General features: G+C 39.1%; 1 protein-coding gene and 1 long non-coding RNA gene across 2 annotated transcripts; one reads left to right on the top strand and one right to left on the bottom strand.

The window, feature by feature from the left end:
- Positions 1–1,243: 1,243 nt before the first annotated feature.
- Positions 1,244–2,952, top strand: LOC148716626 (uncharacterized). The gene has a single exon (XM_088746119.1). The coding sequence runs from the start codon at positions 1,266–1,268 to the stop codon at positions 2,925–2,927; it is 1,662 nt and encodes a 553-aa protein (XP_088602245.1). The 5' UTR covers positions 1,244–1,265; the 3' UTR covers positions 2,928–2,952.
- A 4,739-nt stretch (positions 2,953–7,691) lies between these two features.
- LOC148716625 (uncharacterized) lies at positions 7,692–11,605 on the bottom strand. The gene is made up of 3 exons (XR_015995088.1): positions 11,377–11,605; positions 11,177–11,249; positions 7,692–7,810 (listed from the first exon to the last, which is right to left on the bottom strand). It is a non-coding gene; the product is annotated as an uncharacterized LOC148716625 (long non-coding RNA).
- Positions 11,606–16,288: the final 4,683 nt, after the last annotated feature.

The following is a 16,288-nucleotide window of genomic DNA, read 5'->3' as shown; positions in this document are numbered from 1 at the left end:
TTTGATTCGACGAAAATGTTGAACGAGAAAACAGCTACTACCTTCTTCAAAACTGTGCAAATAATTCGTCGGGAAATTCGCGAAGATCCGTATGAATGGTTTCGATGCGATGAGTTCTCAAGGGAATGTAGTCTAAGTGCGAAGGCGCATAATAATCGTATCCACTGAGTGTCGGAGTGTACGTGACGAGTTTTAAATAATTAGTGACTATCTCCTAAATTGTTTGGATCAACTAAATCAGAATGCACGTAAATAAGTCTGGAACTTTTTTTATTTTTGTAACACGAATCTATGGTGTTTGTAAAAGTCCAATTCACCTCGTGCATGTAAAATTTAAAAAAATCCGTTGAGCGATTCGATTTGATTTCTTCTAGGAAGAATAGCGGCACCCGTTCTATTTTCAGTATGTCTATCGCCACGTTTTTCTACCATTAAATTAGGCTCGCATTGATATAAGTCGTTATCATTCTGATCTTTATACACGTGCACCCATCCCATGAAAATACACAATTCTTTTGCTAGCATCAAGTGACATCGTTTTAGAATTTCAGCTGAACTCGTACTCAAGGGAATGGCGTTGGTGTTAATTTTGACCGTTTGTTGATCTCTATCGAATGTAAATCGAAATTGTAAATTGGCACCGTTTTTATCCGTCGTAAGAAATTTCCAATTGGGAACTGTTGTACAAATAAATCTTCAGACTCTTTGATAAGGCAATGAAAAAAATCGTCGACTGTTTGAACCATGTGGTTGCGAAGGCGAAACATCTCAATGTCCGTAGCGTTTTTTTTTTTTTTTTGTTTTTCAGGCGCCCCCGGCCACGGACCCATTAGTGCAATGGTCAGTGCTGCAACGGCCGGACGACATATATACTTAACGGAACCGGAGTGCAATGGTTCCGCCGAGTAACGTAAGTTAGAAATTTATCCTCATCCACCGAATAGTATGAGGGCCCGTTCTGGTCAAAATGGTGCATATAATTTTTAACTGTGCATAAATTAATTTTACACATTGATAGAATTAATATTTTGCATTTCTAAAATATTTTATTTAACCGCCAAATTAATTTTACCATCCCTATTAATTATATTTTTAGAGGACGAATATTTTGTGTGTTTGTAATTAATTGTGTGTGTGTTTGTAATTAATTTTGTGTGTGTTTGTAATTAATTTTGTGTGTGTTTGTAATTAATTTTGTACGTTTCTCAAAATCCCTTTACCCATAACACCCTGCAGTAGTTCTCTACCTGTGCTGCCAAACAAAGATGGCGACGGCCCCTTCGATTCCCGAGCAAGTGAAAGAAATCGCACAAGCTGCAATTGACAGTATTAATCAGCTAAGCTCGTTAATTGAGCACGGACCGTCAACGACAAGATTTTCTAGTAACGAACGTCAACCAACGACATCGGAGACGACTTTCGTTCGCCAAACCCAGCCAGCTAATAGCGCACTAACAGAATTGCAGAGGAGGTTTCCGACAGTTTCAAGAGGAAGATACAGAAGATCTTCTAATTCTAGCTCGCGGCCGTATCCAGTCCTTCAGAATGCAAGGCGTCCTGCTGGTCGACCGTTAGCATCTGAGATAGTTTCTAAGGATGTTATGATACTAGAAATGGGAAGAGAGAAAATACCGACGAAAGCAGGAAAGCCTGATTTAGAGAGAAGTGGACGAATTATATCAGGCGTTGACATTGATAGAAAGTGGGATGCCGAAAAACTTCACAAAGAGTTAGCGCAATTATTGACAGGTGAAATGGAGGGCTTGTATTTCGAAATAGTAAAGAACTCTGGTGGTACTTTGCTAAGACCAAACATCCAGGCAGGAAAAGAGATTGATTCAAAGCTGCTGCTGAAATCGATTGCTCCATCTGGCTGGATCTATTTAAGACTCCTGGAGGAATTGCCATCCATGATTGATCCCAGTGATAAACAACTAGAAGTTCCTGTGTTTGAATTCCCTGAATCTGACATGCTCTCAAGTGATGCTAGTGGTAGAGACGACTTCTCTCGAGATATGTCAGTGTTCAGTACAAGTAAGAGTCAGTCACCCTCGAGTTCATTTGATATCCAGTCAGTAATCAAAGGTGCTAAAGATCAGGGTCTGACTGACCCTGTAGAAGTGCTTAAATTTCTGCAAAAACAAATTGTAACTGGCCGAGCCTTTGAAATTACAAGCTGCGAAGAAACCATTGAGGGAGAAACAAATTACATTACTGTCGACAGGGAAAATATAGTGGAAACAACGATTAGTGAACTAGAATACATTACAAATTATAGACCCACATTTCAGGTGGACTTCATGGGAGAGGAATGTGTAGATCAGGGTGGGCCACGTAAGGATTGGATAAGACTAATGAATCAAGCCATTAAAGAAAAGTACTTTGACAATGGCTTGAGGCCATTATTAGCACAAGATTACTATTTTGTTGGAGTGATGATGGCAGTTGCCATGCTTCAAAATGGACAGTTGCCTGTATTTGTAGAAGAAATCATTCTGCAGCAAATTGTTTCTTTAGGAGAGTGTTTTGACCCTTGTGTTTGTCAAATTAGGCATGGACTAGGAGAGCTTGGAATGTTGTCAGCTCTTCAGGAACTGCCAATGTTGGTTCATCTCCTGAGACCCCAAGCACAAGGCAAGTTGAGTGTACAAATTTTACTTCAGATTTTGAAGCCTAAATTTTCAGATGAGGGTTCTAATACCATGAAAAAGGAAAAAGAAGTTTATCAACTCTTTGTCAAGTATGTTCGAGAAGTGGCAGCTTCTAGGAGGGTGTGTGGGCAGACTACCCTTAATTTGAGTCACATACTTCAATTTGCAACTGGTACAGCACAGCAACCTGTCCTTGGTTTTGGCCTTGCACCATCACTGGAGTTTATACTACCCCACAGAAATCGTGAAAGTTGCAAGTCAGGAAGGACTGAATGATGAGCAGAAGAAAGGAGAGAGTGATAAGCAGCAGGAAGATCAAAAGGGAAGAGCAGCACCCACCGGTGGAGGGCGGCTTCCTCCCTTTAGCTCATACCTGTACCAACTTGCATGAGATTCCAAGGCCAACTGAGAAAGTTCCTCTGCCTCCTAGGGATAGATTATTTGCTCTGTATGACTTAGCATTTTCACAGTGTTACTTTGGCAAGAAGTAAAGGGCCTGCAAATTATTGTTGATGTTCCCAGTTTTGACTTTAAAGTTGTAAGATTGCTAATGAGGTGCTGTTTTCCTTGACAAACATTGAGTTATGCAGGTTGAGTTCTTTTGGTCTTCATGGGTTTTTTTCAAATGATGGGTCAATATACATGCAATGTTGTCTTTCTTGTTGCCAGTTTGAGTTGTTAGGTTTGATTGACCTCAGTGCAATAATTACTCAAACTGAATGACTTTATTCATTTTATGTTGCTGTTAATAAAAGTAAATAACTAAATTAATGCAATAAATCAGTTCTGAGTTTTCTATGACTGATACTGTTATAATTTACGGATGAAAGCAATGATCTATCAAAATCAATTTAACAGAGCATCACCACTCAATTTTGTTGAAATCTATACCAGGGAAAGCCTGTGACTAGGGATAGTTAAACTTAATATTCCAATGATATAGATCAATTCTATTTATGATTTATAGATCTATCTATCTATGAACGATGTCGATAGCAAGAAAGGAGAAAGATATTAACAAAGTGAAGCATTTTAATAATGGATACAACTTGATTTGAAACTCTTGTTTGTTGTCAATGAACTTCATGTTTGGCTAGTTTGCACAGAGAAAACTGCCTCACATTTGTGGCAGATCAAACTGTTAACCTATTTAACCATAGGAAAACTGCTTCCAACAGCTTTCCTTTAAAAAACCTATAGGGGATAAACCTTTCTATGGGGGCAGGCAGGAAGGCAAATACCCCCCTCTGCTCTAAAAAAACTGTGAAAAGCAAAACATCTTGCATGTCAAAATAATGTTTCAATTTTAATGATCAATCACAGAAGTTAAGGGAGAAACTGGTGAATTTGTTGCCTAGAATATCTGCTCCTATGGATGAGAAAACAGTTTTTATTATAGTGGCACAGTTTCGTTCTTCCTTTTAGGCCTCAAGAGACTTCACTCGAAGTCAGAAACATGTTAATGACATCAATACATTGCAGGAAGAGATCTGCTTTCGTCGGTATTTTCTCTCTTCCCATTTCTAGTATCATAACATCCTTTGAAACTATCTCAGATACTAACGGTCGACCAGCAGGACGCCTTACATTCTGAAGGACTGGATACGGCCGCGAGCTAGAATTAGAAGGTCTTCTGTATCTTCCTCTTGAAACTGTCGGAAACCTCTGCAATTCTGTTAGTGCGCTATTAGCTGGCTGGGTTTGGCGAACGAAAGTCGTCTCCGATGTTGTTGGTTGACGTTCGTTACTAGGAAATCTTGTCATTGACGGTCCGTGCTCAATTAACGAGCTTAGCTGATTAATACTGTCGACTGCAGCTTGTGCGATTTCTTTTACTTGCTCGGGAATCGAAGGGGCCGTCGCCATCTTTGTTTGGCAGCACAGGTAGAGAACTACCGCAAGGTGTTATAGGTAAAGGAATTTTGAGAAACATACAAAATTAATTCCAAACACACACAAAATTAATTACAAACACACACAAAATTAATTACACACACACACAAAATTAATTCCAAACACACACACAATTAATTACAAACACACAAAATATTCGTCTTCTAAAAATATAATTAATAGGAATGGTAAAATTAATTTGGCGGTTAAATAAAATATTTTAGAAATGCAAAATATTAATTCTATCAATGTGTAAAATTAATTCACACACAGTTAAAAATTATATGCACCATTTTGACCAGAACGGGCCCTCATAGAATAGACCATTCTTTCCACGCGCGCTATTAGATCACTGTTGCCTATTCCCGCCAGATAATGCGTCAAGATATTTTCGTCTGGCATTGAAATTTCCGCTAAGGCCACTTGATAAGTTCCCGGTAATTGAAGGGGTGGGTTAAGCAAAATAAACGTTGCACATGACAAGTCTATTACGGTTAAAGCGATAAAAGTCGCAACCTACATGAAAAATAAGTCTTTCTATAGGAAAGAGTACAAATGGTGAACGTGACACTCGAAAAGAAGAAATGAATATAAAAAATTTAACTGGTCAAATAAATCAAAATGGATCTCGTCTAATAGGAAGAGTGTACAGCAGGATAACATGGATGTACGGTAAAAGAGCAGGCGTTGTAAAAAAAATCTATACGCGTTCACTTCATAATTAAATCTGATGGGGGTCTAAGAAAAGAAAAAAAATTCCGTTCAATCTCTGGCATAAATTGACATGGAAGCAATTTGACCTACTCTATAGTCTACGAGATGTCTATAGCCCTCGTAATTTTGAGGATACATCATTTGCACTCGTACATCTAAATTAAATTGGTGTCTGTTTAAATAAACGGCATGCAAACACTCGTACACATCTAAATGAGAAATGACAATGAGATGAGAATAATCTAGCTCGGGAAAATAATCGTAAAGAAGAAATAAGGTCATATCAACAGATTCATACAAAAGAGTTTCTTGAAAATTTATAGGAGGTGTGTCAAAAACCTAGAAATAAAAAAAAAAAATTACGTGATTTTTAAATAAAAAGAAACATTATCTTGTGTTTCTAGAAGAGTACGCGCGCGCGCCACTAATCGATAACTATTTTCATATGGGTACGCGTAAAACCAATGAACCTGACACCTCGGTATCATATTAAAAAAATACAAGGAATGAAGGGTCCAAAATAATTCATGTTTACCGATTATAATTAAGATTCGTTCCGTGTCGTGTACGAGTAAAAAAATCATAAATTAAAAAAATTGCTGATCTTATCGGGCGGTGTAAACGGATATTTAGCGAGTCTTCATATACCTATTGAACAAAATAAAAAGAAAATTTCTGTCATCTAAAATGGTTGTTCATATTTAAATATCTTTATCGCGTAATTATTAAAAAAATTGCAAAGAGTGCACAAAAGGTGATAATTGTTTTGTTCTGCTAGATTATTAAAAAAAAAATAAACAATGTGTGCCAATATACGAACGGATTCTGTCAATTTAAAAAGCTCCATCAATGGAACGTACACACAAAGCCAAGAATCTATTTCGTAAGTGAGCTCATGTTTGATTTGTGAAAAAAATAAATGTAAAAACGTGATTGCACGCGACTCATCTAAAAACGGCGTCACATTGCCAATCTAAAAAAGAGTAAAAAAATCTGATCACTATATTGTCACACACTGCATTAAGTAAACACCGGAGTATATCTATAAATTTTCACGTCCGAGTTACCCATTCCACCAAAAGAACATAAAAGGTCATAATAGGGTTGTTCTAAAGGTTTAGTAAAAAAATGCACGATGTGAGATAATGGTAGAATCATTTCCCCCAAGTGGAAAATATCCCACGATGAAACGTATACACAGATATAATCTTCCAAATCAAATCTCAGATCTACTTTAATGTTCCAAAAATAATTTTCAAAAAATAAAATCATTTCCCGTTCGCTTGCAAGTGACATGTTAATTCCAATCTTAAGTGAATAAAATGGAAATGGCCTTAATACCACGGTACACCAACAACCTCTCATTTCACCATGACCAACAATAACAATGTCGCCTTCTTGGCGGGTGTATGGATAGTCTCGCTGCACGTGCACATAACGTTGTATAGAAGAAATGGATGTGAAAAAAGTACGTAAAAATACTTGAAACTCGGTATGAAATGGCCGAGAATTACGATACACAAAAACGCGCACATAATCATCTTGACCAGATAAACCATTGCACAATTCAACAGATATTTGGTTTAAAACAAAATAGAAATCAAAATAACGTTCATATCGGATTTGAACAGGGTATATAAATCATCTTTGGCAACGAATCTAAAAAAAAAACAGACCGAAAAATCAACGCTGACGATAATACATATGAAAATGGAAACGAGTGAGTGGGTGAATTGGGTACCTCGTACTAACGTTAAAAAAAAGACATAAAGGATAACCGCGGCCGTAAAATATATCTCTAAAAAAATTTTAAAAATCTGAGACTAAAATCGTGTACAAAATAATCGCTCATACACTTCAAAGTTTTGCGATGAAAAATAACGCAAAAACAATCTAACAAAATTAGGTGGTATATAAATTTCTATGAGTACATAACGGTTATCTCTAAATATATTTGGATTATTTATGATGATAAACATGCGTTCTAAAACGGTGATTAAAAATTGGGCATGCCAGAGTGCTTGATGATAGAACTCATCGCTATTAGTATAAATCTAAAAAACAAAAAATGAGAAAAGGGGGAGAAATTAATACATATATATTTCTCTCTTATAATACTCACTTCGCGAATTCTGGTCTCCAAGGCGCCGGGTTCCAACAATGCTCTTAAATCAGCGATGGCTTGCTGTCTCAGGTTAGCGTGATCGGCGCTTAAGGGAGGCGGAATGTTTCCGAACTGTGGCACAATTTCAGCGTTATTATCTGGCCTTTCACCATATGCAAATGGTCCATCATTTTGATCATCATCATTTAGCCTTGGCCGTGATGGGAAAGGATACCTGCAATGCCCGCAGTAATTAGATGTGGCTCTATGTTCTTGTAGGCAGCGCCTATGAATTCTTTTCCCGCAACACGAAGTCACTGTAGCCTGCATTAAATTCGCCGATATTTGTGCCAAACAGATGAAACAGGGGTACGATTCTCCATCCTCTTCGGGCCCTTCCTCGCGTATCCTCCACGAATAGCGCCTGGCCATTTCTTTTCTACTCCCTCTAAGTAAAAAAAATGCATACGCAGTCAAGAAAAAAAAAAAACAATTACAAAATCTCTCATGTCTCCACATGTCTTACCTCTTTGGCTCTTCAACTACTACTACTACTGCGAAATGACAACATGAATCGGCAAACTAAAATAATAAAATTAAAAAAATAGAGTCACGTGGCAGAAATAGAGATGAAAAGAACTTCAATTTAGTAAGGATTAGTATGGTGTTGATGAGTAGGCACACCCAAAAAGTGCAGGGAATGAACTCTATTGTTCCTTAGTTATCATATAATGAGTATGACATCTCAGCACGTTCGCAGTTGGTAGAGATTGTGTAGCAGAGCAGTAGTGGCGGGAAAAAATTTAAATTGAGAGAGTTTAAAAAATGGCGGCCAGAAAAAGAGCGTGGAGTGAATATTGGTGGAGAGATGATGTGAGTGATAAAGATCTTGTGCGTATTGGGGAGCTTTATAATGATGAGGATCAAGAATTTCTCGACGACGACATAAGCGATGAAGAGCTTCTTCGCATGACCGATCAACCACAGAGAGGTTCAGGTATGCCACTATTTGAATTTGATAATAAATTCATCGGGGAACCAGCAAAATTTAAAAACACCTTGCTAAAGCAACGCGTTCGTAGCCAAAAGAAGCAGCTTCGGGATGCGAGGGCTGAAGACAATTTGGGGGAAGAACTCACACAAGCTGTGGCACGTGTAGCGGGAAGAATTGTAAATGATACTGGGAGGCGATGGCCCCGTGGGATAAGAGACAATGACCAGGTCCTATTTAATTTCTCTACCCCGCGGTTTCAACACCCGCTTCAATCGTCCTATTTTAGAGTAGATGAAGTGCGTCATGGGAGCGACCACTGGAATCGTTATTTGCAAGTGCTGGCGAACCAGTTAAACTCAAACGAGTCGTTTGAAGCCGACGACCCTTTCGACGTCGATGTGACTCTGGTGGCTCGTGGGAATGGTGATGGAAGAGAAAATGTAGGGGGAAAATGGGAACAGTGGTTGGGGCGAAAGAAACTTGCCATAGTACTACACGACCGTCGTACTGTATTGGAAGTAAGCAATGACGACAACCTGTGTTGTGCTCGCACTATTTGGCTCACGAAATCTGCCTGCGACACATTTGACTGCCTTACAGACCAAGAGGCTAAGCGGTACTATAGAAATATCCAACATAACCCGGAAAGACTCACGAGATGTGCAAAATATTTTCATCGAGAAGCTGGGGTGCCTAAAAGACCATGTGGGAAGTCAGAATTAGCCGCTTTCCAAACGTATTTGGCGCCGCAGTATCAACTTAAAGTGATCACGGCTTGCTACCCCTATGAATTACTCTTTGAAGGTCAGGTGACAGAACCACCTCAATATATCGTGCGATTGCTGTACGTGCCTCCTGTGGGCAACTCTGACATTGGTCATTACCATGGGTGTAAATCATACCAAGCCTTCCTAGAAAAATCCTATTACTGTGATTTGTACAACCGTGGTTACGACAGCGAAGATTTTAGGCATCATCCCTGTGAAGGGCGTCGCTGCAAAGCGTGTAAACAAGTAGCCTGTGGTTCTAAACTCCATCCACCTACCATCTATTGTCAGCATTGCCATCGTCACTTTTATGATGACAGATGTGTGGCTTTCCATCACGCAGAAGGAATTTGCAAGTGTTGGGTTCGCTGTGAACTTTGCTGCAAAGAGTATACGCCTTCCGACGACCCTCACGAATGCTATACTGGCCGATGTCGCGCATGCAGAGAGGAGGTCGATTTAACCGCACACAAGTGTTACATCCAGAGCGTGGATGAGGAAGAAGATCTCCCCATGAAAAAACCAGCATCCCTTTACAAAAAACAGAAACGGAAAAACCCCCATGTCAGCCCTTATGTCGAACCGCCCATTTTTGTCTATGCAGATTTTGAGACCCTCATCCAGTCTGATAGAACCCATACCCGCATCTTGCTCCGCGCCGAAATGGGAGACTCGGAAGAGTGTTACACCTTCTATGGCCCAGAATGCACTGGGGAATTTTTAGATTTTTTAGATTCCCTCATCTATGGCACCGCCACTCAACTCATTTCCAAAGAAGAGAGTCGCGATGTCATATGCAATTTCATAATTTGAAAGGCTATGATAGTGTCTCTTTACAGGCACAACTCTTAAAAGAACATCGTAAATTTTATTTCATGATACCTAACGGCACAAAACGGTTGTCTCTTTCCTATCGCAGAGTACAATTTAAAGATTCCTTCTGCTTCATCCCATCATCGCTCGCTCAATTTTCAAGCACGTTTGGAATAGAAGAAATCAAGAAAGGGTTCTTCCCGCATACCTTCCACACGCCTGAATATGCTATTTATGTGGGCGCGTTACCTGACCGCAAATATTTTGACCCCGAATCCATGTCCGAAAAGAAAATGTCAGAATTTGAAGAATGGTATCAAGAAGAATCTTCCCGTCAGCAGGTGTACGACCTAAAACGTGAACTGATCGAATATTGTGGGTCCGATGTGAAGTTATTGAAAGCCGGATGTCAGAAATTTGTGGCTGAATTTCGAGCAGTGGCTGGTTTTGACCCCTTAGAAAAATGTGTCACGATCGCACAAGCCTGCAATTGCTACTGGCGCAAGCCCGTGATGGAGGAGGAGAGCATTGCCTTGGAGCCGTGCAGTGGTTGGCATGGTTCGCGTCCTATACATTCATTAAAATCGTTAGAGTGGTTGATATGGGAAGAGAGGCAGCGTGGAATTCACATCCGTCACGCAAGAAATGGCGGGGAAATGGGCATTCGTGTGGCATCCATCACTCATCACGTCGATGGATATCACCATGAATCATGAATCATGCACTTGCTTTGAGTTTCAGGGGTGTTTGTATCGTGGGTGTCGTACCTGCTTCCCATGCAGAAAATATGTGTTACACAGCGCCATGGGTCTTACCATGGAAGCGTTACAAAGACGCACAGAAAATAAAGTCAAAGCCTTGCGTGACGCCAGATATACAGTCATCAAAATGTGGGAATGTCAGTTTGATCTTTTGAAAAAGCAAGATGGGGAATGCCAGCACTTTGTCTCCAATTTAAATCTGGTGACACCGCTAGAACCACGCGATGCATTCTCTACTACGATGCTGATCTAATTAGTGATAAGGATTTTATAATCTTGTACGACTCGTTTTCGTCACGAAATCCCGACTTTGCTTATGATTCGTACGATCGCTTTGACTTGGATCACATGAACGACGACGAATGCATAGCAGAATTTAGAGTGAGGAAAAGGGATCTTCCAACACTGGCTCAAGTTCTTAGGATTCCACCGTCATTTTAACTTTTGCAGATAAATAATTTCCTAATAAGCTTACTTACGATTACGATTTGGGGGGAGGTTTGGTGCTCGTTGCATCCTTCTCCGTGGCCATTTCTATCTTCCAAAAACTGTCTAAAGAAGGCACAAACTGCTCTTAAACTAAACTAAAAATATAATTGAACATCGATTGAAATCGTGTGAACCACATAGAAAAGTAAAAAAAAAATACAAAAGTCATGAAATCTCATAAATCACTCACATTTCACGACGCCGTCAAATACCTAAAACTCACGTCGTCGCCGGAAGGAGGACATCGTTTGTCGGGGGTATGTCATGCGCAATCGACCTAGTCCCAGTCTCAACTGCTCATTGACGGCGGCGTCGTCTTCAAAAGTCCACCTGCTTAAGCTCCCTAATATAATCCTCCGGGATCCCCCAAGTTCCCATGGCAACATGTAGTGGCTAGTGGTACAGATGCCCAAAATAAATTGTTGCCATGAGTGTATGGGTGAAAGTGTGACCAGCATGGGAGCACTTAATCCTCACAAATACACAGAGTATATTCCCCATAGACAGATACAAACAATGGTATAATATACTTCTATGACATGTTTGATAAATATCCTGCTTTAAATACAGTAAATAAACAGAGTGAAGACACCATGATACAGGGAAAAACCTATTTTTTTTTAAGCAATTGTAATAAAATTGGAATGCTCTACTTTCAAACAATATTGTGAAACCACTTTATGAGTTCCTGTCTTCACTCTATGTCAGCAACCGTATTGGGTACAATATCAACCATGGTAAACAACAATTAATTGAAATTTTTAAGTAGCTTGAAAGCAACCTCAGATAAAATATATTGGATATATCAACAAAGTTGAAATGGTAAATTGGCCACCGTAACGATTACAAAAGCTGACGTTTCGAGCGTTAGCCCTTCGTCGGAGCGAATAGAGGAATTGTGGTTTGTGTGTGCTTTTAAATTCAGAAATGGAGCTACGTTATTGGTGGGAACATGGCAACGAGAAAAACACGAATAAATTAGTGGAATGAAAAGCGTTCGTTGATCCCTGTGGGATTTAGACTGCCGGTTTGAAAGATGAACTTTTGTTCAAGAGTTACCCTGTTTCTGTCGTTCAAGCGGGTTATCACCGCGCCCAACTTATTGATCGACATTCAGCACTACAAACGTCGCATAAGGAAGATTCCGACCGCATTTCATTCACTCTCACGTTTCATCCTCACAACCACTCAGTTAAATCCATCATTCTTAAAAACTTTAAATTACTTTAAAACGATCCAGAGACAAGCACTATCTTTTCGCAGCCTCCGCTCGTTTCATTCAAACGCGACAAAAACATAGGCAATTTTTTGGTCAGAAGTTCTTTTCAGACTAATGACCAACCAGGCACTTTTAAATGCGCTCGTGCACGATGCAAAACGTGTCCTTTCATTCACAACACTGATAAAATATCGGGACCTAAACGATCCATTAAGATCACCGATCACTTCACGTGCACCTCCGCCAAGGTAATCTATTGCATAACTTATACTTATTGCAAAAAGATATACATCGGCGAAACAGGCAGAAGACTAGGTGACCGATTCCGAGAACACCTTCGAGACGTGGAGAAGAATGACAAGGACACATCGAAACCAGTCGCTAGACATTTTAATTTACCTAATCATTCTAAGCAACATATGGCAATCTGCGGTCTTTCCTTACACTTGGGTAGCACGGAAAGCCGTAAAAATCTTGAACAAAAGCTTATCTTTCAAACCGGCGGTCTAAATCCCACAGGGATCAACGAACGCTGTTCATTCCACTAATTTCTTCATCTTTTTCTCGTTGCCATGTTCCCACCAATAACGTAGCTCCATTTTCTGCCTTTAAAAGCACACACAACCCACAATTCCTCTATTGGCTCCGACGAAGGGCTAACGCTCGAAACGTCAGCTTTTGTAATCGTTACGGTGGCCAATTTACCATTTTAACTTTGTTGATATATCCATTTCGTCTCCCAGACGAAAAAAATTCATCAATTAAATTCGTGTCATTAAATGCGACATATAAACCAGGCCTAATTTATAACATTCAAGCGTTTATTATTACCAATGAAGCTCACAAACTGGAAAGGATAAAGAAAGTCGGTCTTTTCTTTAATGTCGCCAACTTCGCCGAAGAGCCAAATTTCTATGAATTTAAAGCCCTCGTATGCATAGCAGCACCAAAACCCTAGAAAAAACTCTACAAACGGTACTTTTATCATTCAAACTTCTCATATTTCAGATATTAAACGTTTATTTCTCTTAGCACATATACAAAGTGTTAAACTCAGTTGTTTACTTATTGCGTACTAAGTTTTATCAGATGAAATTAACTGTGACGCTACGTTTTATTGCTAATTTCCCATAAGAAGTAACAAGTTAAAAAAAATTTGAATTTTTATCTGAACACAAAACCTTTAACAAGTACAACCGCCTCCCGGTTAGCTCAATTGGTTAGACCGCTGGAGTGTTGTGCAGGGAGGTCGAAGTCGATGGTTCGAGTCGCGGCCGGACCAACACTCAAGGTCTTAAAATAACTGAGGAGAATGATATCTAGTCTTCTCGGATAAGGACGAATAAACCGTAGGTCCCGTCTCCTGCATAAGTTAATTAGTTAGTTTGGTTAAGCAGGGGGCGTCAAAAAACCCACTCACAAGATTACCGTGATGTGGTCTGGCCTGTTTACTGGGAATTGAGGGGGAAGGGGCATCTTCAAATAAGTTTCCTTCGATTGTTTGTAAACTGCTGATGCAGTCCGGCCAAAGTCCCCCGTAAATTGTTGTGATGCGTATTTGTTCATATCCACATGTTAATTTGCGCAATATAAATATTAAATTATTATTATTAAAAACAATTTTTTGAAGCTACCTTACTTTTCACACAGCACTTAAGTAAATAGATGGAAAGATCCGTATTTGATTTCAAATTTGACGACTCTACTTTTTTCTTGAAAACATAGGGGAGATGGTTATTCCAAGAGTCTGTAGAACAAGTAAGTTTTTTCACTGCTTTTACAAGTACAAACGAGGCGTTAAAAAATGGGCTAAATTCGACCTTCGATTGATGCTAATTATGCGTAAATGTAGTTTTCTAAATGTTCTCGAAAGCAAAAGAGTTTTTCAGCAGTCTATACATGTCTTGGTTTGTTTTACCTATACACCTACCTAATACTAGAATGAGCGAATTCGATTTTTTGACTGTTGCCGGTGAGTTGTGAATTTGTGCGATTTTTAGTGACATCTTTTCTCAAATGTGTCCCAATATGCCAAGAAAAACAGACACCCCAGCTAGGTTACGGAATGTGATATTGTAAAAAATTTCGCCACGGGAAATGGAGGAGAATTTGAGACGAAAGCAGGGATAAAATCCAATCTGTCGTAGTTTGCTATGCAAAGCTAGCTTATTGTATTGATTTCCTGATCGAACATGGTGCTAACTGCCAATGCAAAATGTGCTTGAATTCCAGAGTTAACCACAGAGTGCCAAATTAGGTCGTGACGTAAACGCCGATGTTGCGATTTTCACAAAGGTCATCCTGGCTTTTCCGTGTGGAAATGAAAAGCCCCAAACTAATTTTGATATCCTTGAAAACACTATTTCCACTAATCATGAGCTTAACCTGAACCGATTCTGAGTTATACCGCATGGGAAAATTGATAATTGAAAATTTGCTACCAAATACGATATTTGGCTTTTGAAATATTGGTGATTTTTAAAAGCGTTTCGCGAGCTCCAAATTAAGTGAAATAGTCACGTTTTAGACTTAAACTATACCGAATCCTCCGCTTTTCATGAGCAAAGTCCATTTGCCAGTTCAGGGCACTGATTTCCGCCATTTTACGGCTACCGACGCTCGTTTCAGTTTTCGTGAATTTTCTATGATAAAGAAGTAAGTTTGGGGAAAAAAACTTTACCGCATTTCTATGTTCACTATAAGGTGTCTTTGGGAAAAATATGAAGGTTTTAAATTTTTCGACCATGTGTCACATTTTACGATTTTCACTCGGTCAATTCACAAAGTCGCTCTTGACATGTTTTCTTTGACATGTTTTTCTTGACATGTTTTCTTTGAACAGGAACAGGAAATTTTCCTGTCCAGATTCCAAGAAAATCTAAATCATCTTTAATTAACAAGCTTCCAATAATAATTCTCTCATGTCGAAAATGTTTGTTTTCCATCTTTCAAAAATCATTGACTGAAAGTCTGTCTAGAAAGACTTGTGCTGAAACATATTGATTTAGATTTAAATCTTAGAGGGTAATACTAAGGGCTGTAAAGTATAACGTAACAAAAAGATTAAAATAAAAAGCATACCACACGCCTTCCTACTTTCTATGAGTTTTTTTCTTGAAGTCAGTTTGAACGGATTTCACTACGAGAGTTCACTTTTGGACCGGAAGTTGTTTTCACAGATATAGAACAATTTGTAAACATTGAAACCAGCAGAATGTTTATTCTACAAGGTAAGCAATAATTTCTTACGTTTTAGTCGATACTTAACGATAATACCAGTGAGTCATCCAGCCGTTGTTTCCGTGTTTCATTTCAACATGACCAAGACAAAAAATTTTCTAGAAGGAAGTTGGTTCTCGCGCTCACGTTTGGTCGTGATTGGCGATTGAGCTGTTGATGAGTTAACGCTTATGTCTGTGTCACTGATGAAGAAAAACCAATGGAGTAGACAAGCTGTCCATACCCGGCTATATCACGAATTGAAATTGAATGTGCGAAACAAAATTTTAAATCGTATAGAGGAAATCAGATATTTCAAAGCCTGAATTTGTTTACAGAATGGTGTGCTGACTTTGTTTACACCAGAATAACTGTGGGTTTCCGTACCCTTTGTCAGAAAACAATTTTGACTCACACTTTTGTACAATTGTAAACCGCCTTATCTTGATCCCTTACCATTAATTAGAAATTTGTCACAACGGAAGCACCACACGGAGAAAATTGAAATAAATCAGCAACGAACTCAGAAGCTTCTTCCTTGTGACAAGAGCGATGTATTAAGCAGTAGTAGTAAAATTTCGACGACAAGTCGAGACATGATGCATATTATGTCAACAATGTACCAGATTCGATTTACTTCGTTGCCTTGTTGAAATATTAAACG

The sequence above is a fragment of the Stylophora pistillata genome, chromosome 14 (genome assembly GCF_964205215.1).
Source record: "Stylophora pistillata chromosome 14, jaStyPist1.2, whole genome shotgun sequence".
NCBI lineage: Eukaryota > Metazoa > Cnidaria > Anthozoa > Scleractinia > Pocilloporidae > Stylophora > Stylophora pistillata.
Note: the sequence above shows the minus strand (reverse complement) of the source record. Positions and strands in the feature narration are given on the sequence as shown.